Source organism: Mirounga leonina, unplaced genomic scaffold, assembly GCF_011800145.1.
Source record: "Mirounga leonina isolate KUSES-001 unplaced genomic scaffold, KU_Mleo_1.0 Mir_150, whole genome shotgun sequence".
NCBI lineage: Eukaryota > Metazoa > Chordata > Mammalia > Carnivora > Phocidae > Mirounga > Mirounga leonina.
In genome coordinates, this window is record NW_023270374.1 from 26,681,855 (window position 1) to 26,708,601 (window position 26,747).

The following is a 26,747-nucleotide window of genomic DNA, read 5'->3' on the forward strand; positions in this document are numbered from 1 at the left end:
TTCCCCTGCTCTAATCCACTCTAAGTGTGCTGACCCAGATTATAGCTCCTCCCCCACCAAATGTATAAACCAAGGAATCACAGAATCAGCAATCAGTAGTTTTATTTAAGGCAGAGGTGGGGAAAGGCTATGCCCCTTCACCGCCCTCCTCCTACCTCTCAGTCCTATCCTAGGTCAAACACTGGAACCTGCTGGAAAGGCTGACGGGCTGAGAGGAGGGTGGCAGAGTCATGGACCCTTACCTCAGATCAGCTTCCTTTCAGCTATACCCACACTCCCAGGATTTAGGGGCCTCTAGATCTCACCTAAGGGAAACACAGCTTTTCTGGTCCTCAGATGGGAGAGCTGGGGGAAGGTACTCAGCATTCACCCTTCTGTGAACTGAAGAGACCAGCCCTTACAAGGTGCCCGGAGGGAAGCCCCTCAGAGGGGCTAGGAGAGGAATGACAAGTATGAGGGATAGAAGATCTCTTGAGTGAAGTCTGGGCAGGCCCGGCTGTGCCCTCACACAGGGTATGGGTTGTCCAGGACTGCGACTCCTGCTGCTACACCACCGTCTGCATGCTCGATGGCTTTGGTTCGAAGCAGATGTCCCACATGCTTGTTCATCACAAGTGTCTTCCCCTGCCTATAGAAATGGGGACAGGAGACACACAACTCCGTTACCAAGACAGCCCCCACACCCAAGACCTTCCCTGGTCCCACCTGAGCAGTATATGAGTGACTGACTACATTCAAGGAAGTGCTAGGATTTTAGAATCAGATTTGGGTTTGCATCCTCTCTGCGAAATTACTAGCTCTGTGCCTTTGAGCAAGTCACTCAGCCTTTCTAAATATCAATTTCCTCAATTTAAAATAGAGATAATACCTCTCACTTTGCAAGACGGTCACGAGGATTAAATAGAGCAGGAAAAGCACTTAGCATGATGCCAGGCTCACATTTCATGTTCTGTAGCTGTAAGTTTCCTTCTCTATCTCTCTCTCAAGATGGCTGTGGTGATAGTCAGGTTTGGGGGGAAGTGGCAGGCAGAAATGCTGCTAGAGGGAAAGATTGCAGAGAAAAGGCTATGGTTGGGAGCATGGTAGGATCTGGTATTCCTCCCACTTTGCTTGACCTTGAAGTGCAAATTTGCAGGAAGTGGTTTAAGGGACCAGGAACTATTCCTTACAAATTCCCAAGTAGTCCTCTCCTCCTGATCCTTTAGTGCTCAAATCCAAACCCACAGGCCACTCAGCCTTTCAAAGGCACTGATTATCCTCTAGCTGGCCCCTCCCACCTTTCCCCAGAATTCCTGGTGGCCTGGAAACTGGACCCACATTCTCTTCTTCCCTGGGGTCTCCTTCTAGTCCAGGGGTACTTTCTTATCCATCTTGATATTACTTGTAATTTCCTTTATAGTTACAAAGCACTTCTCATCTGGCTTCATTTGATAGCCCTGTGAGGTGGGCAGGTCTTGGCTCCTTGGCTTCGTTTATTAGATAAGGAAACAGGTAACATGGCTATGGACTGGCAGAGCTAGAACTGAAGCCCAGGATTCCTGTCCCCTGTCCTTTGCTTCCTCTGGGCTCGCTTGGCTGACCCTCTGACAAGGAGGAGACCCTCTTGTCTGGCTTACCTGACATAGACCCCAAAGATGCCTAGCTCTGAGATGCACTGGACCACGCGGACAGGGCTCCCAGGCCGTAGCAGGCAATTTCCAAAAGGCTCAGGTTCAATCTTTTCCATGAGGATGTAGGAGGCCCTCTCCTCGCTGTCTTTCAGCCGCTCCAGGGCCTGCACCATCTCCTCCCCGTAGAGGTTGTTACCTGCAATGGCACTGGCCGGTCACCCTGGACCCTCTGCGTACCTTCTCTACTCTATGGCCCCATTTCTGTGGTCACGTCAGCAGCCTCAGTTCCTGACATCAGCTCAGTGAAGCTAGGGCAGGCCTGGCTCCAAAGGAGGGCATGTCACTTTTAACAGGCAAGCCCTACCTACACAAGCAAACACACCTTCCACCACATCATCCTGCCCCGGTCCCCCTACCTGTCTGTGGCTTGCTTTCTCAGCCTCCCTGACTGGCTCCTGCCCCTCTTAAATGTTGAGATTCCTAAGGAATTGTCCTCTCCTCTATGTACATGCCTTTTTTTTTTTGGAAGATCTCTTCTAAGGCTCCATCTATTATTCTCTGACTTGTTAATTCCCAAATCTTTAACTTAAGCTCCCTGTTCTAGACACCACATGGATATCCCATGGGCTCCCAGAACAAACTCAACATGTCCATCTAGAACTCATTACTTCTGTCTGAACCTGTTCCTCCTGGACTTTCCTACTCCCAATCAGGTGAAAGGCATCCCTGAGTCATATTTGACTCTTCCCTCTACATTACCTGTCACTAACTCAGACATGTCTCTTCAGTCTGTACTCCACAATGTCCTAGCCCTAGCCTGGGCCTCTGCAATTATACGAGCCTCCTCTATGGTCTCTGTTACCAAGGAATCCCCTCATCCAGGACAAGCTCTACTATGGCTGAAACATGGATCCTTGGGCAGTCGTGTGTCCCTTCCCTCCTTAAAACTCTCTAATGGATTCCCAGGACCCTCAGGATAAAATCCAGTTTCCTACCTATTTTCAATGTCCCTTATAATGATGTCCCAAACCTTCTTTTCTGGCCCAAATCCCTGCCTCCTCCCATCTCCTATGCTGCACTCCAGCCTTACCAGTTACTCCTTAATCTCCAAACATACACTTCCGTGGACCGGTACCTCTACTTGAGGCTGTTCCTTCTGTATGGAATGCTCTCCCCCCTTTCCCACCTGGTAAACTCCTACTTATCCTTTAAGACCAAGATCAAAACTCATCTCCTCTGGGTCTGTGAGGCAGACATGATCCCTGCCCTCAAGGAGTTCAAACCAGGCAGGAAGACATCCAACCTCCTGATATGCCCTATCCCACTTCCCTACAATCTAGCCACAGGCACCTCAGGCTAAACTTGTCCAAACCCTCCGGTTACAGAGTTAATCAGGTTCCCCTGTGCTCAACAGCACTTGATCACAGGGTCTCCTAGGACACTGTCCAAGATGAGGGCCTGTGTCAGTTCCTCCTGTGTCCCCCAGAGTCTGGGACTCTGCCCATAGCAAGTGCCGATCAGCATTGATAACAGCCTGCTAGCCCCCTTCCACTGAGCAGCCCTACAAAGGTGAAAGCACCTACCTCCACCCTCTCTCTGGGGCTTCAGCACGAACTGGCTAGGGGCAGCAAGGGCCTCAGCAATGGCCTGGTCCCCTTCTTCACCCTGGCAGGAGGCAAGAAAGCAGTCACCAGCAGTTTTAGGCCAGAGGCAGGAGCTGCAGTCCTACTGGTTATAGAGAGCAGCATCAGAGGAAGAACAGGAAGGGGAAGAGTGATAGCCCCTTCAGACTAGATGCTACTATCTGAATGTGACCCCCAACAAACCCCCTAAAGCAGCAAGTACAGTGAGAACAGGCTTTCTCTGGCAACAGTTCAGGGCTCCTCAGCAGGATGCCTGGAAAGCCCGTATAGATATTCCCCAATTCTTGCTGTCCACCTCAGCTCCTTCCCCTTTCCACCTCCTGCCCCCCACCTCCCCCTTTGCTGATGGAGTTTACAATGGATTCCAGCCCCCTTCCCCAGGGCTCTAAGGGTTCTCACAGAGCATCACTGACCCATGTCTAGCCTCCTACCAGCTCCAGCCTCCCCAACACATTGGGTTCTGGGTTCCTGCCACATGGGAAGCCTATAGTAGGAGAAAGAGGCTACCCACACACCATGTCCAGTGAGTAGAGGCCAGCAAAGGTGGCCCGGAGACGGGCCACAGTCTCAGGCTGGCCAGGAAGCAACATCTCCAGTATGCCCATTCTGCTCAGCTCCTGCTGCACCTTCTTAGTCCCAGCCAGCTGGGTGGCAATATCCGGGCACTTGACAGCACGTGACCTCTCCAGCAGCAGGCGTGCTTCCCAGTTCTGCAGATAGAAGAAAACAAAAGGAATTCTACTTTATTTCACTTTGGCTGACCTTTATGAGCATCCATCAGGTGCCAGGTTTCATGCTATCTTCACATTCATTATCTCCCATGGTCACTGCAACATCTTTGTGAAGCAGATGTGGATGCTTCCAATATATAGGATTCTTGCCCTCAGGGAGCTCACAGTTTAGCACAATGGTACATGACTATAATTAAAAGGGAAATAACAAAAGGTATAAGGGCATACAAAAACGGATGAAGAGGTTTGAAAGAGGTGGGACACTTGTATATGAGTTCAGCTTCCTATTGTACTCCAATTAAAATCCAAACTCCTCACCACAGACTACAAGACCTATCAGGATCTGCCTCCTGTCCCCCTTTCAACCATGTCAGTTTCTTGACATCCCTCCATCTCACTCTCATAGTCCAGCCACACAGGCCAAACACACAAACGTCATTTCCACCTTTGCATTTGCTGCTTTTCCCTCTGCCTGGAATTCTTTTCCTTTTGGCTTTTCCAGCGGATGGTTGGGTCCTTCTCATCCTTAAGTCTCAGCTCAAACTACCCTATTTAATGTGGGATTCCCCATAATTCTCTATCTTTTCACCCTATTGTTTTATTCAAAGAGTTTCCCTCAACTAGAAAAATTTTTTTTTCTATTTTTGCATACTTTCTGATGATTATCTCCCTGACCAAAGTGTGAGCTCTGGCCCTTGTTGTCTTATTTCCGATTGTATTCCCCAGTGTCTAAAACACAGTGCTTGGAGCTTTGTAAATGCTCAATAATTATTTGTTATTGTTGTTTAATGAAGTGAAAACTGAGTAGTCAGGTAGACAGGTCAGACTCAATAGGGAAGGCGTTCTCAGATTAGCAGAATAATATGAGTAAAGGCCTGCAGGTGCATCATCACAGGATGAATGTGCTGTGGAATTTGGGGCATGAGAGGCAGGTTAGAAGCTCTGAGGCTTCTAGGAGTTTGGGGTGTGAGAGGCAGGTAAACAGCAGAGGTGTCTCCCAGCTCTGGTCCCCATTCTGACAGTGGGGGGATAGGCTGTCCTTGATAAAGGCTAAGGCCTGAGGAACAACACCCACCCCCACCCATGCTGTGTTCCCTTTGAAGCTACATGGTACGAAAGCAAGATAAGGTGATACCATCATTACTGTCATTAACATGAATGGACAGAAAAATTTTCTGACACAGATAAAAGAGAAGTAAGAGTTGGCAGGAAGGAAATGGTCAGTGGTATGGTGGAACCGGTTTGCACTAGCTAGCCAGAGCTGACTGTACCCATCTCTTTCCAACTCTGTGTCCAGAAATGCTCAATTGGATAGCTTGAAATTGGCCACGATGGGAGTACACCATAGAAATCAGCAAATGCTACAAATTAGGGCTCTCCCCCTGAGAAACATGACTGTTAAACACTTGCCAGCACATCCCTAGAAACAGTATGAATGGTTGAAGCAACATGGATTCCTGAAGATGCAGATTCTAGAAGACAGTGTGTTTGTAGAGGATGAGAGGTAGCAAATAGCTTATGGGAGAATAGGAGGTTCCTCCAGTAATTTCCCTGAGGATCACTGAGGCCAGGGCTCAGGGAAAAACCCAGGTTGTTGTGATGCCTGAGCTGGGTCTCTGAGGAATGATGGTGGGTCCTAGGAGGCAGAGAATGGTCTAACAGAATACCAACCTGTGGACTGTACTGACTCGGCATGTAGCCATCCCGGAAGTAAACCACAGCAACTTCCTGGCCGTCCCTAGAACACAGGATGGAGAAAGCTGCTGGGTTAAATTATAACTGATATGTTCAGTGGTTTAGTGTATTTTAGGGTGCATCAAAATGACTGGCTTTTTTCAAAGTCAGTCTGCACAGGTTGCCTAGACTGTAGTTCCCTGGAAGCAAAGAAAGTAGCTACGCATACCACCACTTCTTCCACTAAAAACATGAAGGTATGCAGTAAGGAATGCTTTAGAATATTCCAGATCTAGAGTCATTAGAGGAAGGCCAGAGGGAAACAAGAAGGCAACTAGAATCAAACCAGATAAATACATTTTAAAAAAGGGCTAAAAATTACTGAGCCTCAGAATCATATTGCCATGCCTAACAAAACACACTTATACTACTTAAAATAGCTGAAACTAGGCTGAGATTCTTTGAAACGGTGGATGTGAGGGTATGGAGATGCAAAATTATGAGTCTAGTCAAGACACAGACTGCCTTGAGTCAAGGCCAGAGGCCAAACTCAGGATCTGACAAGATGGTCGGGCTTCCTCGAGGATTATCAAGGAAACCCAGCATTTGCTGGCAGAACCAGTTCCTCGCATTAAAGCAGAACCAGATGAGAACAATGCCCATGATTTTCATGTGGTCATTGCTGGCCCCCAGGATGCCCCCTTTGAGGGAGGGCCTTTTAAACTTGAACTATTCTTTCCAGAAGAATACCTGACAGAAGCCCCTAAAGGGCGTTTCATGACCAAAATTTATCATCCTAATGTAGATAAGTTGGGAAAAATATGTTTAGATATTTTGAAAGATAAGTGGGCCCCAGCACTGCAGATCTGCACAGTTCCACTATCAATCCAGGCTTTGTTAAATGCTCCCAATCCAGATGATCCATTAGCAAATGATGTAGCAGAGCAGTGGAAGACCAACGAAGCCCAAGCCATAGAGCTAGAGCATGAACTAGGCTATATGCCATGAATAATATTCAAAATCGATCTGATCATCAAGTGTGCATCACTTCTCCTGTTCTGCCAAAACTTCTTCTTTTTTGTTTGCATTTAATGGACACGGTCTTAAAAACACTACAGAATAAAAGCCCAGACATCTTCAGTCCTTTGGTGATTAAATGCACATTATCTATGATTAAAAGACAAACCTATGTCTTGTCTTGATTCACGGTTGTAAAGCATGAGCAGAGACTAGAAGTACCATCTGGATTGTTGTGAAACGTTTAAAAGCAGTGGCCCCTCTCTGCTTTTATTCATTTCTCCCATCCTGGTTTAAGTATAAAGCACTGTGCATGAAGGTAGTTGTCAGGGTTAGCTGCAGGGGTGTGAGTGTTTTCCTTTATTTTATTTTATTTTATTTTTTGAGGGGGAGAGGTAGTTTTAGTTTAATTTTATGGGCTCCTTTCCCCCTTTTTATGGTGATCTAATTGCATTGGTTAAAAGCAGCTAACCAGTTCTTTAGAATATGCTCTCTAGCCAAGTCTAACTTTATTTAGACATGGTAGATGGACAAGCTTGACTGTCTGAACCAATATGGGAACATAAAACAAACATCACAGCCTTCACTAATAACACTGTGACTTTGCTGTCAAGTATAGAATCCTTCCTTCAAGAAAAAGCTCCTGACCATTTTGTATGGCTTGTCTGGAAATTTCTGTAAATCTTATGTTTTAGTAAAATAAATTTTGTTGTTCTAAAAAAAAAGACAAAGACTGTCTTTTTAAATTTCTTCCCCTTTGATTTATTTGATATTGTCTGATATATCTGGAAAGTAAATTAATGACTTTGTTATAAAAGCACATTTTGAAAATAGTAAGTGGTATTGTGAAATTCATGGAGGTTCTTAATTTTAATCACAAATTAAAAAAAAAAATCTATAAAGTTCCAGGTCTAAATATGTGTTGCAAGCAATGCTACCAAATTAAGTGGTACTAAAGTCACTTGGTGGAATCCCCCTGGAGGGAAGCACAGGGCCTGGCTTGGAACACAAATCCAGGCACCTTGAGGCCTTGCCTGGGCTCAGAGAGCAGAATGAACGAGCTATTCCTCTTCTTCCCTGACTACCCAGCCCAACTGCCCTGGCCTGAACAGCTACCAAGAGGGGCAGGAAAACTTTTAGGAGCCCCAGGGCATATGAAAACCGAGGTTATTTTATTGTTTTAAAGATTTTATTTATTTGAGAGAGAGACAGAGAGAGACAGAAAGAGAGAGCACAAGCAAGGTGGGGGGAGGGAGAAGCAGGCTCCCCCGCTGAGCAGGGAGCCCAATGAGGGGCTCAATCCCAGGACCCTGAGTTCATGACCTAAGCCGAAGGCAGACGCTTAACTGTCTGAGCCACCCAGGTGCTCCAACCAAGGTTATTTTAAGAAGGCCCTTATCAAGAATGTCAATAGCTCTGATACAACCCTTTAGAAGCAGAACATGACCACCTTCTCCAAACTTTCCTGAGATGACGGGGCATTTTGCCCCTAAAATTCAGAGAAGGAAGTACGCCATCACATCTCCCAGAAGAAAGGATTACTGGGGGAAATGGCTGGCAGGATGAGTTTCCTAAAGCAGCCCTCTATCAGATCCTTGGGGAATGCTCCCTGAACACTTACATAAACAGCCTTCGGTCTTGGTCCAGAGACCCCTTTTCAGAGACATCTTCAAACCTTCGACGGATTACGTGGATATTCCTGGAAAAGATGGGCAAAGGTCAGAAGGAATGGATGCTCCGTTCTGAATGGATCTTCACAATCCTGGGGCCATATCTGCCGGTCTCCCTCCCTTACTTACCTGGCTAGTAGCTCATTCTCTATAGCACGCTGGTCAAATATGTTCCTTTCCTTCTCTTGAGCAATCAGTAGCACCAGAGCACTGGGGAAAGAGCAAACACAGTTGGCAGAAGTGGCTACAATGCTTGTCCTCCCTCCAGCCCACCCATTTCAGGAGTGAGAATGAGAACACAGCTTCCCTGAAAGAGCAGATATTCTCTCAAATCAGGAGGGTCTCAGGCGATACCTGAGGCTATAACACATTATTTCCTGAAACTACGAAACCTGAAAAAATGGAGATGTCTCTGCTCCATCTCCAGTAGGTAGATGAAATACTGTAATGATGTTAATTTTCTGTGCAAATTAAAATTTAGGTTTTAAAATCATCTCAAAAGGGGCGCCTGGGTGGCTCAGTCGTTAAGCATCTGCCTTCGGCTCAGGTCATGATCCCAGGGTCCTGGGATCAAGCCCCACATCGGGCTCCCTGCTCAGCAGGAAGCCTGCTTCTCCCTCTCCCACTCCCCCTGCTTGTGTTCCCTCTCTCGCTGTCTCTCTCTGTCAAATAAATAAATAAAATCTTAAAAAAAAAAATCATCTCAAAAACCCAAGAGGACTTTCTCTAAGAACTTAAAAATAATGATTTTAAAATCTTTCTGGAAGAATAAACTAAAAGTACTGAAGAGTATTTTATAGAAGAATAATGCTGGAGGTTGGAGGCTAATGACCCTATTACTAGATTTGAAAGCATATAATAAAAGAGTGTGTGGTTCTTGCATGATACATTAGAATAGCTCAGTGGAATCCTACAGAACCCTACAGAACCAACTATAAATAAAGCATTATCTCTTGGGGACTCCCAACATTTCTGTGATGTACATAGGGACACATTTGGTTCCACAGTATTAATGGGATCACTGAGGCTTCCCTGACCTCTTCCTTTCTGCTACTCACATGCTTCCTTTTTTTTTTTTTTTAATGTTTTATTTATTGGGGCGCCTGGGTGACTCAGTTGGTTAAGCAACTGCCTTCGGCTCAGGTCATGGTCCCGGGGTCCTGGGATCGAGTCCCGCATCGGGCTCCCTGCTCCGCGGGAAGCCTGCTTCTCCCTTGTCCACTCCCCCTGCTAGTGTTCCCTCTCTCGCTGTCTCTGTCAATTAAATAAAATCTTTAAAAAAAAAAAGATTTTATTTATTTATTTGACAGAGAGAGACACAGTGAGAGAGGGAACACAAGCAGGGGGCATGGGAGAGGGAGAAGCAGGCTTCCCGCGGATCAGGGAGCCCAATGCGGGGCTCGATCCCAGGACCCCAGAATCATGACCTGAGCCCAAGGCAGACGCTTAACGACTGAGCCACCCAGGAGCCCCTAGCCACATACTTCTTAAAGAAGCAGGAGCTCAAGGACTCAGGGAGAAGCTAAAGCCAGAGAACTGTCTGGCTACCAATCAGGCTCTTTTTAGTTATCAAAGACAGGTCCAGTCTCCCACCAGATGATCTCGAGGGACAATACTCAGCAGTAAACAGAGTATCAAACTCCATTTTGCTGGGACTCTTGGATGGCTAGATTTTGGCCTAGCAATCTAAGCATGGATTCCTTCCTCCTGTACTTGGCCACTGGTCTGTTTGTCTCTGCTTTTCTCTACCTCAACTGAGCCTCCTGGACTACATTTTGCATGACTCCTTTCCACTTAGCTGAAATACAGGTCCTAGTATGCCTCCACTCCTAGCTTGCCTGAAACCTCTTAAGGTCAGACATGACATTGAGCTGAATCTTGGCTTTGAGTTGGGTATCTGAGAGACAAGCTAGAAATGGTGCTCTCATATGCCATCCTCTCTTGAGAGAGTCCCAAGGGCCAGTGGCCTTGCTTTTCATATTGTAGCCTGATTTGCTCTGCTCATGGGTGGGAAGGTGGCACCTGGCCCAGGCTGGCCTACCTCCAAGAAGAGGCGGAGGAGGGAGGCTGTAGGCTGTAGGTTAAAGTGGAACTGCATTTCCTGGTTAAGTCAGCCTGCCCTCTGCCAAATAACCACAGCCAGACTCAGAAAACAGTCTACCTCCTCCCGCCTTCAGTTCTGAACAGTCTTTTGGGAGCAGGGCTAGGAAAGTTGTCAGCTAAGGAAGGTAAAGTGGCAATAGTGTGCTGGCTGGCAGTGAGGACTCCTGATCATAGCTCCAACATTTTATACCAAGATCCCTCCTTTCTTATCCCTACTCATTCTAACCACAGGTACTAATATTTTGGAAGATTTTGAATAAATGTCTAAATAGGAATCATAAATCATATCCAGGCTTCTTTAAAAAAATTCTCAAAAATTACAGGATAACTGATGAAAATTCACCTGCTCTATAAATGTTTGAGCCTCAGTTTTTCAATCTATACTATGGGACCATTCCTCTTGGAGGCAGAACAGTGTAGTCAAGAGAAAGCAGGCCTTAGAGGCAGACAGACATGAATTCTAAACTTACTAGCTGTGTGACTTTCCACCTCTCTGAGCCCTCAGTTTGCTTTTCTATAAAATGAAACTAGTACTGCTTAGATGGTAGCTGCTATTATTATTATTACTAGTACTACTATTGGAAGTACCCTGTAATAATCCTCACCATGTTTTTTTTTTTTATAATTTCTGAGTCTTTCAAGTTTGTATTTAAATTCCAGTTAGTTAACATATAGTGTAACATTAGTTTCAGGTATAGAATCTAGTGATTCATCAACACCCAGTGCTCATCACAACAAGTGCCCCCCTTAATACCCATCACTCATTTAACCCATCCCCCTGCCCACCTCCCCTTCAGTAACCCTCAGTTTGTTCTCTGTAGTTAAAAGTACGTTTTCTGGTTTGCCTCTCTTTTCTTTCCCCCACCATGTTCATCTGTTTTGTTCCTTAAATTCCACATATGAGTGAAATCATATGGTATTTGTCTTTCTCTGATTGACTTATTTCGCTTAGCATAATACATGATGGCTTCATCCACGTCATTGCAAACGGCAAGATTTCATTCTTTATTCATTCATCAGTTGACGAACATTTGGGCCCTTTCCATAATTTGGCTATTGTTGATAATGCTGCTATAAACATTGGAGTGCATGTATCGCTTCAAATCTGTATTTTTGTATCCTTTGTGTAAATATCTAGTAGTGCAATTGCTGGATCACAGGGTGTTTCTATTTTTAACTTTTGGAGAAACCGCCGTACCGTTTTCCAGAGTGGCTGCACCAGTTTGCATTCCCACCAATAGTGCAAGAGGATTCCCCTTTCTCTGCATCCTCGCCAACACCTGTTGTTTCCTGGGTTGTTAATTTTAGCCATTCTGACAGGTGTGAGTGGATATCTCATTATAGTTCGATTTGTATTTCTTTGATGATGAGTGATGTTGAGCATCCTTTCATGTGTCTGTTAGCCATCTGAATGTGTTCTTTGGAAAAATGTCTATTCACATCTTCTGCCCATTTTAACTGGATTATTTGTTTTTTGGGTGTTGAGTTGTGTAAGTTCTTTATATATTTTGGATACTAACCCTTTATCAGATATGTTATTTGCAAGTATCTTCCCCCATTCCAAAGGCTGCCTTTTAGTTTTGTTGATTGCTTCCTTTGCTTCCAAGCTTTTGATCTTGATGAAGCCCCAATAGTTCATTTTTGCTTTTGTTTCCCTTGCCTCTGGCAACGTGTCTAGTAAGATGTTGCTACAGCCGAGGTCAAAGAGGTTGCTGCCTGTGTTCTCCTCTAGGATTTTGATGGTTTCCTGATTCACATTTAGGCCTTTCAGCCATTTTGAGTTTATTTTTGTGTATGGTGTAAGAAAGTGGTCCAGTTTCATTCTTTTGCATGTGGCCGTTCAATTTTCCCAATACCATTTATTGAAGAGACTTTTCCATTTCTCACCAAGTTTTTTTAAAGCATTTTTCAAAGCCATGATTTCATTTAATTCTCCCACCCTCTTAGGTATTGTTATTATCATCCCCATTTTACAAATGAGGAAACTGCTGCTCGGAGAAAAGAATGGACTTAGCGAAGGTCACACGCTGGGTTAGCAGGAGTGACCATCTGACTTTCAAAATGAGAGAGGCCAGTCCCGGCTCAGGCGCCCACAGCTCCTATGCACCAGAGTCTGGTTCTGGGCACATGAGTCTTTGCACGTCATTCACAGCCTGGTCGGAAAAACCCTCTGCAGCATTTGTCCATCAGCAGTTCCCCGGCTGACCCCTTCCTGGCTTCTGTCTCCTAAAATACAACTTAGCCAAGAGTTCTACTTGACAAGGTATTCATCTGATGCCTTCTAAATACTCAGAGTCCAAGGTGTCTTGAGTCTTAGTAAGGCTTAGCAAGCCCAGAGAGGCTCTCTTGGAGGCAATAAAGTGATTAAAAATGCAGATTCTAGAGGCAGTGGAGTCTGGGCTCTACCACCAACTTGCCATTTGACCTTGAACAATTCACTTCACTTCTCTGAACCCCAGTTTCCTCATCTGTAAAATGGGGGGGGGATGGGTGGTATCTATCTCAATAGTGTTTGATAGGAGGACCTAATGAGATCGTCCATGTAAATAAAGGCTTAGCACAAAGTGTGGCACTAGGAAGTGCTCATTAAGGGTTAACCATTAAAGCTATGTAAACATTGCAATAACTGTTGGTACAGTGGCCCCTCATTTATCCAGAAGTCACTTACCTGGCATCCTTATATATCTGGAACATGGTTGAGAAATAGGAAGGAAGCAAAAAATGCCTCTAAACAGTTAAAACAGACACTACAAAATCCCTAAATCAAAGCTTATGCATTTGCTCATCAAAGAGGCTGTCACACTAATTAGACACTACATAACAACCCAGACCACTTGCTTTCCCAAATCCCAGCAAACCAGAAAGGAGGTCCAGGGACGGGAAGCACACTGACAGCAGTATGAAGTAAGAGCTGATAGTAGAGAAACAGAAAAACTGTGAAGAAAAGGAAGAGGAGCATAAAGCCTAACAGCTGGGGCGATCAGCGCAGGCAAACAGCCTCCCACACCTCTCTACGTCTAGGGAGCGCCTCTGCCTTATGTTGCATTAAGATGCAATTATTGACAGATAATGCAGTCACTGACAGATAATGATGACCTCTAGCCAACAAGAAAAGATTAAATTGTAAGTCTGCACCTCTTATTTAAGAAGAAAGCCCAAAAACTCCATTAAAACAATTTTGGCACTTAAAGGCGTAAGCTTCCATTTCCCGAAAAAAATCCCGCATTTCCTAATGATGTCAGGCAAAGAAGCAGTTGCTATAGCCATGAATGCTGACTCTACAGCAGGATTCTGCTGCCACTTTTTCTCCCCCTTACTTGGCTGAGCCATAGAGCTCCCAGGCTTTGGCGATCCCCAGGGCCAGTCCCTTGCTGGGATTATTGGAGAGGATCTTGGCAGCTTCTTTGGTCTTACTCAGGACATTGAAAACATGTCTGTTGGAAGAGAGATGTTTGTTCAGTAATTGGATGGATCTGGAAGACCCCTCTGCTTGTGACTCACAGACACTTATAGGAACATCACTTTGAGAATTAGCCGAACACTAAAAAGCATCTTATCATCGTGCTCCTGTAGGATCCACCTCAGGCTAGAATATACTGGGCCGCCCACACCCTGGCCCCGTGTCCGTGCCCAGAGCCCTGAGACCCTGTGTTCCTACTCTATACCAGCCTCCCATTGGGCTGGGACGCCTTTCCCTGAGCCCCAGGTGCCTGCTATCTGGAATCCTGCTGCAGACCATCTGGAATTCACAGCCACACGGAACATCACTGCTGGCTAGACGTGGCTGCTACGAGGGTCCAGCCTTCCAATGGGAAGTCACTCATCCCTCTCTGCCACGGATTCTGAACTCTTTTCAGGCCTTCAAACTCTTTCTCACCTCAGATACTGTTTCCTCAGCCTGGAATACTAACTTGTACAATGAGGGGGCGGGACTAGATGAACCACGAGGTCCCTTCTCTCCTTGACATACTAAGACCTAATTACAAGTGGAAACTGCTGTGAGGGGAAATGCATGACCCAGGTCACAGGAAGGCACAGTCAGAATTGGAGATCCCTGCCCCCACCTGTAATTGTAGGCCTACCAGGCTTTTACCCCACTAGTGTGCCCAGTGTTGCCCAAAGGACCCACCGGTGCACAGCTGGGGTGCGGGAGGCCAGGCCCCCAAAGCTGGCAGAGATGGTGTTGATTTCAATCTGTTTCAGGGCTGCGGAGCCATCTGCATTGCGCTGGAACATGTAGTCTGAGCGATTCAGGCCCAGGAACACAGTCTGTGGGGAAAACTGAAGGCTGAGTACATTTGCCCAGGGGCTGACTGAGGGCCTAGCTATGGAACAGACAGGTAACATGCATTCCACAAAGAGATCAGAGTTGCTGGCTAATGCTCCAAAACCCAGTGGAATCATTCTTTTGGTCATCCCCGGGTTGGTCACTGATGTATAAACCCAGTGGGGACCAAAGAGAGGCAGATTCCCCTGAGTTCAGGCTATGGGCCAAATTCTTCTGGTCAAAAAAGGGAGGGACAGGTCCTGCACTGGGGTGGAGTGGGGAATGGTTACCTGGGCAATGCCCTCTTTCAGGACTTGCTTGTGGATGTCAAAGAGACGAGCGGTGAAGTTGTCCCTCTTGATGGTGCTGGAGGAGGAAATAGAGCATTTTCTAGGCTATTCGGGACCTTAAAGGTCAAGTTCCACCCTTGTCCATTGCCTCCTGAATCTCTGGGTCTACTGACCGAAACTTGAATACCCACATCAACCTGGTAGAGAATAGTGGTTTAGTACCCAGCTCTAGAGCCAGATCAGCTGGGTTCAAATCCCAGCTCTACCACTCACTACTAGGCAACCTTAGAGAATTATTTCACCTCTCTGTCTCAGTTTGCTCATCTGTAAAAGATGAAAGTGAAAGATGAAGAGGAAAATAATTATAGAGTTGTGGTGAAGGGTAAGTGAGATATTACATGTACAGAACTGAGCCTAGTGTCTGGCCTCAAGAGAAATTAAGAAATAGCATGTGATAGAACCATTCCATCTTTGGGGCGCCTGAGTGGCTCAGTTGGTTAAGCGACTGCCTTCGGCTCAGGTCATGATTCTGGAGTCCCGGGATCGAGTCCCGCATCGGGCTCCCTGCTCAGCAGGGAGTCTGCTTCTCCCTCTGACCCTCCTCCCTCTCATGCTCTCTGTCTCTCATTCTCTCTGTCTCAAATAAATAAATAAAATCTTTAAAAAAAAAAAAAAAAAAGAACCATTCCATCTTTGACTAGCTCAGATGATTGGTTAGGCTTCTGGTCGACCCAACATTAAGTCTCCATAGCTTCTCCTACACTCTGGGACCTCCAAGGACAAGTCTTCTCCACCTCTTACACGGCAACTCTCAGAAATTAAAAGAGAGCAGTTATGCCCTGTGCCCCAAAGATTCTTCTGACACATGCTAAATATCCTATTTTTTTTCTTCAGCCAGTCCTCATATGCCGGGACTTTCTCAGGGCAGCCTTTCCTATCTGGATCAGATCCTCCTGCTATATGCTCTGAAAGCACTGTGGATCTCTGCTTTACAGCACAGATTACAGTTGCAATTTTTCATTTGATTTCTATAATGACTAGTGTCATTGCTCCTATTTTGACTATAAACTGCCCTGCAGTTCCTCTGTTCCCCAGCCAGCTCTCTCATGGGACCTTTCCAGCCCTTGGTGAGGACAGCCCCCAGCTGGACTTCAGCCTCTAGGAAAGTTAAGACACATTTTCCCTTTTCTGAAGAGGTGCTCCCCTTCAAGCTTGGACCCTATGCCGTTATTCTAGCACATGTGATCCTGGGGCTCTATTCCCTTACAAACTAGGGTTTGTGTGTATTTCAGAAGACAGAGAAACGGGGAATGCAGGGTTGCAGAGATGGACTGCAGGGAAGGTCTCTACATAACTGCATCTTTAGGGCACAGGTCATAAATCAGGCTGCTCATAAGTCCCACAATCCGGAATCACAGGTACAAAAGCCAGGCCCACCCTGAAAAAGATCTGGGGGGGAAGGTGGTAGGGTCTATACATTCATAACTCATTGGGTGGTTTTTGTTGTTTTTTTTTTAACTCATTGGGTTTTTAGCTCCAAGTCAACGGTTTCCAAACCTTTTACCACTAAAATCCCTTCTCATGTTCACCCTCACACCAATGGGCACTTTTTTCCCCCCTTTCTTTTAGAGAGAGAGAGCGCGAGCAGGGGGTGAGTTGCAAAGGGAGAAGGAGAGAGAGACTCTTAAGCAGACTCCACACTCACTGTGGAGCCCAACTCGGGGCTTGATCTCACAACGCTGAGCCAAAATCAAGAGTCGGACGCTCCACTGACTGAGCCACCCAGGTGCCCCCAGTGTGCACATTTTTAAAAGATTTTGTCTCTGGGGTACCTGGCTGGCTCAGTCAGTGGAGCATACAACTCTTGGGCTCAGCGTTGTGAGTTTGAGCCCCACAGTGGATATAGAGATTACTTAAAACTAGAATCTTAAAAAAAAAGATCTGTAACAAAATAATTGTTTTCTTTTGGAAAATTAATCAGACATGCAAGTATGTATGCCTAGTCTCTCTCTCTACATATATATATATATACATACATGTACACAAATACATATATTTATATATATTTAATTCTAAAATAAAGAATTTAATTTTAAAGAAATTTTCCTTGCCTCCGGGTCTGAAGAGAAAAAAAGGATCAAGGGAGAAGAGACAGAGAGGGGTGGATGGGGTGAGCCATTTCAGGGGTTCTATATCCTTATACCCTGGGTGTGGCCCAGTCTATACCCCATCTCATCCAGAGATAAGGGGCCTGAAGTAACAAGAAAGAGTCAATGCCTAGGAAAAGAAGAAATCTGACTTTAAACCCAATGATCTTCTCTGTCCTTTGTTTTCTCTAAAACTATACTGACCTTCCCTAATTCCAAATAGAAATCTCAGTCTTCGAAGCAGGGGGCCATGGATCAGAGAATCACAGAATGCCAGTGTTGGAAAGGATCTTAGATGCAGGCCAATCTCACCACTTTACAGATGAAGAAACTGAGGCCCAGAGAAAGAAAGGGAACCTTCTTGAGGCTATATAAATAAGTGAGGATTAGAGTCAGGATTAGAAGCCAGAGCTCCTGACTTCTATTCTACTACTTTTTGTTCTTCTGGGAGGTACCTGTCCCCCAACCAACCAAGTCAGCTGCCAGAGCAACATCTCATGGCTCCCCAGTCTTCTAGTCCCTTGGTTCCTGCAGTTCCCAGCCCCTAATGCCCCACAACCCAGTACCTGGAGAGCGTCTGCTCCAGAAAGGCGGCATTCTGGCTGACAGCATCCACCAGCATGTTGAAGTCCATCTGCACAGCATAGGCCTGCTCCAGCAGGGCACTGGGGACCAGTGAGGGGAAGAGCGTGAATGGGGCATAGCTTACCACCTGATCGAGGAGAAAGAGTGGGCAGGGGTAGAACTCCCGTGAATGGGTTGTCTTCCTGCAAACACAACCTCATGGAAAGCATGGCCGACATTTACTGAGGACACACAAACTGCAAAATAGTGGTTCCCTCTGGGAAGGGAGGAAGCGAACAGAATGATGAAGGGGTATAAAGGGAAGTTTCAGACTCTGTAATATTCCATCTCTTTACATTAAAAAAGAATTAGAAGCAAAACAGCCAAAAGCAAAGACAAAAAATAAATAAGAAATCACTGAGCACTTACAGTATGCAAGGCACTGTTTTAAATACCTTACATGGCTGCATCATTTATCTCTGTGAGGCAGACTTTATTACTATCTATTCTTAATAAATAGATAAGGGACTTGAGATTCAGAGAGATTACGTAACATATCCAAAATTATATAACGTGCCATGAGTTACATGGCACTGGGATTTGACCCAAGGTGGTTGATAAACAACACACACATACACACACAGCTCCTAGCCAGCTGATGATCTAAACACAAGACCCTCTGCATGCCAGGAGCTCACATCCCAGTCCTCTTGCCTTCTGGCTGGGGGAGAGGGACAGTCTTGCTGTAAGGGCTGCCGCAGAAGTGAATTCTGGCCCCCAGAACAGAAGTTAGGAGTGGTTTCCCCTCAGTATTGGAGACGGTGACTCAGGTTGCCAGGCCTAGAGTTAAGCTTGGACTTTGGCAGAACTGGGAAACCCCTCTGCCATCTGGAACACTATTTCTAGAAGGGGAGAATGCCTTCTGAGATTCACAACAAATGAACTAGAATTTGGGTAAGAGATGATAAGATGACCTTATGACTTATTTTATGAGGCATTCCTGAGTTTAACCTCTGAGTTAATATCTGTTTGCCATTATGGTTGTACGAGTTTATGGCATTAGAACTTGGCATTATATATTTATTTAAAAATGTTATTTTGAACAGATAATATAAACACATGATACAAAATTCAAAAGAGACAGAAGGATACATAGTGAAAAGTATGTCTCACTCCCACTCTGGCCCCAGTGACTCAGTTCTCCCCAGAGGCAAATGGCATACTAGAGTCTCACATGTCCTTTAGACTCTATGCATACATACATATTTTCTCTTTTTCTATACACACAGAAGCACATGATACATATATTGTTCTGTCCTTTGCTTTATAAATATTTCAGAGTCATTTCCATATATGTTCAAATAAAGAACTCTCATTCTTTTTAATGGCCCCACAGTATTCCATTCTTTGGATAGAAAATAATTTATTGAATCTAGCTTTCTATTATGAACATTTAGGTGGTTTCCTTCCCCCACCCCTTTATAATCAATGCTTCAATCAATATCCTAGAATATACATTCTAGCTACTTTGTGTGTGAGAAAGTCCATAAACTGTAAATTTAAAAAGTGGAAATATCAGGTAATGAGGATAAATCCATTTAAAATTTTGATAGATAATACCCAAACTGCCCTCTTCAGAATTTCAGAAGACAAACTCAGGTAATATCCTGAGTGCATGCGTAATGACTATAGGGTGTTTCCTTGACTTTATTTATTTTTTAAAGATTTATTTATTTATTTGACAGAGAGAGACACAGTGAGAGAGGGAACACAAGCAGGGGGAGCTGGAGAGGGAGAAGCAGGCCTCCCGCCGAGCAGGGAGCCCGATGAGGGGCTCGATTCCAGGACCCTAGGATCATGACCTGAGCCGAAGGCAGACACTTAACGACTGAGCCACCCAGGTGCCCGACTTTATTTTTTAAAAAGATTTTATTTTATTTATTTATTTATTTGAGAGAGAGAGAGTGTGAGCGGGCTGGAAGGGCAGAGGGAAGAGAAGCAGACTCCCCGCTGAACAGGGAGCCCAACATGGGGCTTGATCCCAGGACCCAGAGATCAAGACCTGAGTCAAAGGCAGACGCTCCGTTTCCTTGGCTTTAAAACTCAGAACTCTGCCTCTTCCAACAAGTCTCATTTGGCCTGAAAAGCTCCCAAAGATTTTTTTCTAATAAGAGTTCCCTCTGGGGTGCCTGGGTGGCTCAGTCAGGTTAAGTGTGCAACTCTTGGTTTGGGCTCAGGTCATAATCTCAGGGTTGTAAGATTGAGCCCCATGTCAGGCTCCATACGGGGCACGGAGCCTGCTTAAGATTCTCCCTCTCCCTCTGCCTCTCCCAGCTTATGCCCACGCACATTCTTCCAAAAAAAAAAAAAAAAAAAGACTTTCCTCTTCCTCTGTCCCCATGACTCATCATGCACGCTTGAATTTAGGATCAATAGTATACAGCTGTTTTCTGCTATGCATAGGCCGAAGGCTGAAACACAGTCTTTTCATTTTTTTATAGAGACACAGACACAGAGAAATAGTCTTCTACTATAAGAACAACTATAGCACATGCATGACAAGAAATACTCTGCTTCAGAATCAGAGAAACAAAGAGTGCTGGGAAGAAGAGCCCCCATCTCACCTAAGGGGCCAGAACTCCACGCTGGGTATCTAGGTTTTTTGTTTTTTGTTTTTTAATTTCATTATTAAAAAAAAAAAACACTGGCTCTAACTTTTTCACTCTGGTGAAAAAACTGTTAACAATGCTTGCCTCTAGGGAGGAAAACAGTGGCTGGAGGGAGGAGATTTACTCTACACTGAATACCTTTTAAATTTTGTACCCTGTTCATGTATTTTTTTTTATTTTAAATTTAAATTTTTTTAAAAAATTAACTCCCTAAAGCTGCAGGAGCCTACTATTTAGTCTGCACATGGCTAGTCTGTCCCCCCAACCTATAGGATAAAGTTCACATTCCTCTTCCACCCAGTATCAAAAGCCTCTAGGTTATCTGACTTTGGCCTGTCTTCTGCCCCACATTCAGGGGACAGAACATTGAGCATTTTTTGCCTTTTCCTAATTTGGGGCCTCTGCTATGCTGTTCTTTTTTTTTCTTTTTTAATGTTTTTATTTATTTTAAGTAGGCTTCATGCCAATATAGGGCTTGGACTCACGACCCTGAGATCAAGAGTTGCATGCCCTACTGACTGAGCCAGCCAGGCACACCTCTGCTATGCTGTTCTTTTCCCCTTTATTATTTTTTTAAAAGATTTTATTTATTTGAGAGAGAGAGAGAGTGCGTGAGCATGAGTGCCGGGGAGGGGCAGAGGGAGAGGTAGAGGGCAGGCTCTCCGCTGAGTAAGGAGCGTGATGTAGGGCTCGATCCCAGGACCCAACCAACTGAGCCACCCAGGCGCCCCACTCCCATTTATTTTTTAAGATCTAGTTCAAATACAACTAATGAGTTGCTCCTTTATCTAGATGTCCCATACAATTGCCTGAGAGAGGCAGTAAAGAATGGAAGCTCAGAACATGGGCTCAGGAGGCAAACTCTTTGGGTTTGAATTCTAGCTTTGCCAATTACACCACTATTCACATGACCTTGGGCCAGTTACTTAACCTCTCCGGGCCTTGGTTTCCTCACCTCTCATCTCATTTCTGTTGTGGTAAGACTTAAATGAGTTAGTGATTCCTAAGTGTTTAGAATAGTGCCTGGCACACAGTAAATACTCAGTAAATGATAGCTAATATTGTGCAGCAGGCTAGCTATGTTTTCTCATAGAACTGACATTACTTAATTTTGTTTTGTGGCACATTCTCCAACTAGACCATGCGCTTCAGAGGCCAGGGCCTCTGTGTTCTCAGTGCCTAAAATGGTCTGGCATAGAACAGGCACCTGGGAAAGATTTGGAATGAAATCTCTCTTTCACAGATATATACACACATACACACACTCACACACTTCCTGTCTTTTTTCTCTGAATTGGGACTCTCATTGAGGACTGTGCCTTTTCTAGGCTCCATTAACTTCCAGAAAGACCAAGTACTGGACCTTCACATAACACCTATTGATTAATAGAACAAAAAAATCTTGGAAGGGTAAATGTTCAATCCTGGGTTCAGACAAGCAGTTCCCATAATGCAAGGTTCACAAACCAAGCAATTATATTCCCAAAGCCAGAGGCAGACCTTCCACAATATGAGCCTACCTTAGGTGACAGCCATTCTCATTCATTCAGGCCTCAGCAAATACTTACTGAGTCTGGACTCTCCAGCAGGCCCTTAACTAGGTTCTGGGCACACAGAGAAAAAAAAGAATGTGGCTTGGTAAAGAAAGATGGTGACAGCTCTCTGGTTACTAACATGGATTGTCACAGGGCATACTACTAAGTAAAAGGAAAAAAGCAAGGCACAAAAGGGCTTGTCTAGGACACTTCTTTGTGTAAAAAGTGGGAAAGAGAAATATATACTTTTTTTGTTATGAGTAAACTGTATGAAAGAATAAATAAGAACCTGCCTTCAGGTCATGAGAACAGATGGCTAGGGAATGTGGGAGGGAGGGTTAAACTGTAAACTCTGCCCTCTGAACCATGAAAATGTCTTACCTAGTCACAAAATAGACTTTTTTTTTTTAAAGGATGAGACTTTTAAAAGATGTGGTTTGGACTCAGCAGTTCTACCTTTATGTATCAACCCTACAGAAACACTCATAAAGGTACCCAACAGACATGTATGCTGTTCCCTGGAGTGCTATTTGTAATCATAAAACATTAGAAATCACCTAAATCGTCATCAACAGAGGAAAGCTGAGCAGTGATCCATCCATACCTGGAACACCATGTATTAGAACGAAGCTAATCCTACTGGAGGGAGTTGGAAAGAGTTCTAAAACAGATTGTTAAATGAGAAACAAAATCACAGGGCTCCTGGGTGGCTTAGTTGGTTAAGTGACTGCCTTTGGCTCAGGTCATGATCCCGGAGTCCCAGGATCGAGTCCCGCATCGGGCTCCTTGCTCAATGGGGAGCCTGCTTCTCCCTCTGCCTGCCGCTCCCCCTGCTTGTGCTCTCTGACAAAAAAAAAACAAAACTTAAAACAAAAACAGAGTAATCTGCATGATCTATATGATCCGATTTATTTTTTAGAAAACCATATATTTTGGGGCTAACTCTTGATCTGGGGGTTGTGGGTTTGAGCCCTGCACTGGGTGTAGAGGTTACAAAAAAACACCAGTAAACTTAAAAAAGAAAAGCATGTTATTTCTTTATATACACAAATATGTATATAAATGCACAGAGAAGGATATACACAAACCAATTGTACAGATATACCCCCCGCAGTGTGATTAGGGGGTCTTAAAAAATAATAGTTCACTGGAAAAAGTGCTTCATGTGAATTATCTTCTTATTCTAATACCAACTTGATGAGGTAGGTCCCATTACTATCCCTTTTTTATTATTTGAAGAAACCACAGCTAAGAGAGGTTATGTATCCTGCCTAAGTCACACTTGAAACCCCAGACTTAAATTTGATTCCTCTAGCAGGCTACTTTCTACATATATTTAGAGAAAAATTTTAGTTATTGAAAAAATAAAATAAATCAAAAGCGATGTCTCGGACAGAAAGGAGCTGCCTTTAGCCTGGCAGGGACCAGATAATGAGCATTAGGATCCAGAGCGGCGTGGTCAGTGCTGTGGGGAGGAGTCAGGGGCTTACATCAGAGGAGCTGGGCTCCTGTGAGGTCCTCAGCAACACTCCCTCAGCCAGGGCGCGGTCCACAGCCTGCCGGGCCATCTCCTCCAGCTGCTCATCCCGCAAGATGCTCCCCCAGCCGGTGGCCATCCCAACCTGCAGCAGGAAGAGAGGAGAAGGCTTGGTGATGGATGGCCTGGGCCCCAGCAACGGATGAAACTGGCGGTGCGGTACAGAGGAGTGAACACTGGATGGCAGCTCTTAACTTCCATGAGTGCAGAATGGAAAGCTTGATGAAGCATTTCCACTGCCACTCTCTCTTTTGGTTCCTAATACAAGGACGGCATTATTCTCACAGTAAGGAAGTGGAATCTCGGAACGGTGAAATGACTTGCCCAAGGTAATGATTGGTAAAACCTGCATTTGAACCCAGGTCACAGGACTCCCTGCCCAGTGCTTTTCTTTTTTTTTTAATTTTTATTTATTTGACAGAGAGAGACACAGAGAGAGAGGGAACACAAGCAGGGGGAATGGGAGAGGGAGAAGCAGACTCCTGCCTGAGCAGGGAGCCTGATGCGGGGCTCGATCCCAGGACCCTGGGATCATGACCTGAGCCGAAGGCAGATGCTTAACAACTGAGCCACCCAGGTGCCCCAGGCCCAGTGTTTTCATTGGAGAAAGAGGCACTAATGTCATATGTGATTGGGGCAAATTCCTTCCCCCTTGTAGCTGCATATTCCCTACCTGTGAAACCAGGGGGATGGAGCAGACCAGTGGTTTCCAAACCTGGCTCAATATTCTGGGGGAGCTTGGCAAAGAATACAAATTCCTGGGCCTCACTCAGAGATTCTCATGCAAGAGATCTGAGGAGAGGGAGGGTATTTTTTTTTTTTTTTTTTTTTGTAGCTCTGTATTTTTAACAAATTTAAAACCACTGCAATAGATTATTAATTTCCGTTCTGGGGCACCTGGGTGGCTCAGTCGGTTAAGTGTCTGACTCTTGATCTCAGCTCAGGTCTTGATTTCAAGCCCTGCATTGGGAATGGAGCCTACTTAAATTTTTTTTTTTTTTTTTTTTTTTGATTTTCCCTTCTAGTTCACAACCCATGTTGGCAGATCTCAAATGGGAGAGGTGGGTAGGAGGAGCCCTTTGTAGAATACTATGAAATGCAGATACGGTGAACTCCTCCCTCATACTAACTGGAAGCAAACTCACTAGCAGGACATGACTACATTCCTTGTATGGACATCTATCATCACAGCACCAAGACAAAATATTTCTGAGAAATCACATTAGCAGGATAAAAACAACTAAAACCCAAGTGCCCAGTGTAATAGGAGGAGGAGTCCAACTGCCTGTCCAGGGACACACAGGTATGAACCAATTCACACCCTGATACTCACAGATTTTGCAGCAGGCCTCAGGGATTTAAGAAGATCTGATTAAAAATCTGGAATGCCGGTCATTCATTTTGTTTTGCCCTACTGTTACTGGATTTTAGGAAAATAACATGGTTACCCAGCTCAGCGGTCCCCAAAAAGGAAGCTAGAGAATATCAAGTAACTTGATCACATTTAGCTCCGTCTCCCTCTCCCTTTAACAGAACTGGTGCTAAACCAATTATGAAAGTCTGTTGGCCTCAGCATAATGTTTCAAAAGAAAATGACCGTGTGATTTCAAGGGGGTCCTGACAACAGAGATAAGGGCAGTTCATAGAGTCATAATAAAGCTCTGGGTCAGTGAGATCCGGGTTTGAGCCCATAATAACATTACTTCCTTCATAAATAAGGTCACCATGTGGATTAAATGAGAAAAAAATCTGTGTGTAGTTCCTTAGCAGAGTTTGGAGCTCTATACATGGGAACTTCTTTTTTCGGCTATACCCACTTTACAGGTGGAAGACTCGTCAGGAGGTCACACGGCGGGCTGGTGGCAGAACTGGGACAAGAACTTATGACTGACATTAGAGGAACAGAACCCTCCATTAGCCCCCATCTCTTCACAACTCTGGGATCCCAACATCTCTGCCTGCCCTTGGGCTCTTGTCTACTTGGTAAACACTGAACGGCATCTAATGCCAGGCCCTAGACTAGGTACCGAGGACACAAGGGAGATAAGACATGAAGATAATCACTATGTAAAGTGCTGATTGGGCCCTTTGTTTTTCTCATTCTGCAGACTCAACCTTGGGGCTTTATTTGTTTTGCTGAGGACACTCAAATCTATACCTTCACAGTGGTGTTTTCCTGACCTCCAAACTCTAATAACCTACTGCTTACGGGGAGTCTCTGCAGAACCAGAATAGAATTTGTTGTTGTCTCCCCACAAATCTGCTCCTCCTCTGATGAATCCCACCCAAGCACTCAAGCCTGTACATACTTCTCTCCAACACCCCAGTCTCCCCAAATCCTGTAGTTTCTATTAAATATAGAATGCTTTGAATTCCTTGATTTCTCTCCACCTCCGCTGTCAGGAGCCTCATTTCGGCTACCATCATCTCTTCCCTGGGCACTAAACAGACTCAGATGAGGTTATCTTCAGTGACCAGGATACATCTGCCTCTCTCCGGCCCCTAGGCTAGGCACGTGCTGCAGGCTTCTCTTTTTGGAACACTCCCCACCATTCCTGACTCGCCTTCATGACTCAGTTTCAGAAGCTGTTCACGTTCTCCGCCCAGGGCTTCTACATACCACTAGTTTCCCCTGTACCATAGGAATCAGGAATCATGTGTGTCTTCATCACTTCTCTACCTGCCCGCCTACTACTGTATTCAGTGACTGTTAAATGAATGAATGAATGATGAATGAATGACAGACTGTGACCAGATCAACAAAAGTCTTAAAACGCCCACGAGAAAATCCGGTCGGACTTTATCCGGAGGGCGAGGCCAGGGCCTGCGTGAGGCCTGGGGCAACAACACCCGTCTCCCGCCCAGGCTTGCCCCACTTCATGGGCCCGTTCGCTCCCACTCCAAGCAGAGTTTGGTTCTAATCGCTCCCAGTTCCTTCCTTTCCTTTTTAAACTCCGGCACGCTGTCCCCGACACCGGCCCGATCGGGGTAAGGAGATCTGGGAAATCTGGGATCAGCACGCACCAGCCCAACCCCCTCAGTGGACACCAGTTTCCCCTTCCCTACGATGAGTTTGAGTTGCAACATCTCTCCGCCTTCAGGGTTCCAATCACTGGCCAGACCCCTCCCTCACATCTATCCTCTCTAGGAAGCGTGGCCCTTGCCGGCCGCCGTTGCCGCTCCCCAACCTACTAGTTCGTCGTCCTGCCTTCCGCGGTACTCAAGCCCCTCGCGCAGTTACCCCAGGTCCGGGGGGCGGGGCCTCGCTGCGACCCAATGCGCTTGCGCGC

The 26,747-nt window shown here is 45.4% G+C and overlaps 1 protein-coding gene and 1 pseudogene across 4 annotated transcripts; one reads left to right on the forward strand and one right to left on the reverse strand.

The window, feature by feature from the left end:
- Positions 1-85: 85 nt before the first annotated feature.
- GSS (glutathione synthetase) lies at positions 86-26,747 on the reverse strand. Of its 3 annotated transcripts, none has more exons than XM_035006174.1 (13): positions 26,650-26,747; positions 23,411-23,542; positions 17,719-17,864; positions 15,006-15,081; positions 14,578-14,717; positions 13,766-13,882; positions 8,475-8,555; positions 8,297-8,374; positions 5,656-5,722; positions 3,769-3,963; positions 3,194-3,275; positions 1,617-1,806; positions 86-628 (listed from the first exon to the last, which is right to left on the reverse strand). In XM_035006174.1, exons 2-13 carry the CDS (start codon positions 23,534-23,536, stop codon positions 505-507), a joined length of 1,422 nt encoding a protein of 473 aa, XP_034862065.1. In that variant the 5' UTR covers positions 23,537-23,542; positions 26,650-26,747; the 3' UTR covers positions 86-504. The 3 variants fall into 3 exon arrangements, with proteins under 3 accessions (XP_034862065.1, XP_034862067.1, XP_034862066.1); XM_035006176.1 differs by lacking the exon at positions 26,650-26,747 and adding an exon at positions 24,791-24,863 and having other exon boundaries at positions 17,719-17,817; XM_035006175.1 differs by lacking the exon at positions 26,650-26,747 and adding an exon at positions 24,791-24,856.
- On the forward strand, positions 3,971-7,512 carry LOC118011411 (annotated as a pseudogene). The gene has a single exon (XR_004679463.1). The product of XR_004679463.1 is annotated as a ubiquitin-conjugating enzyme E2 N-like (transcript).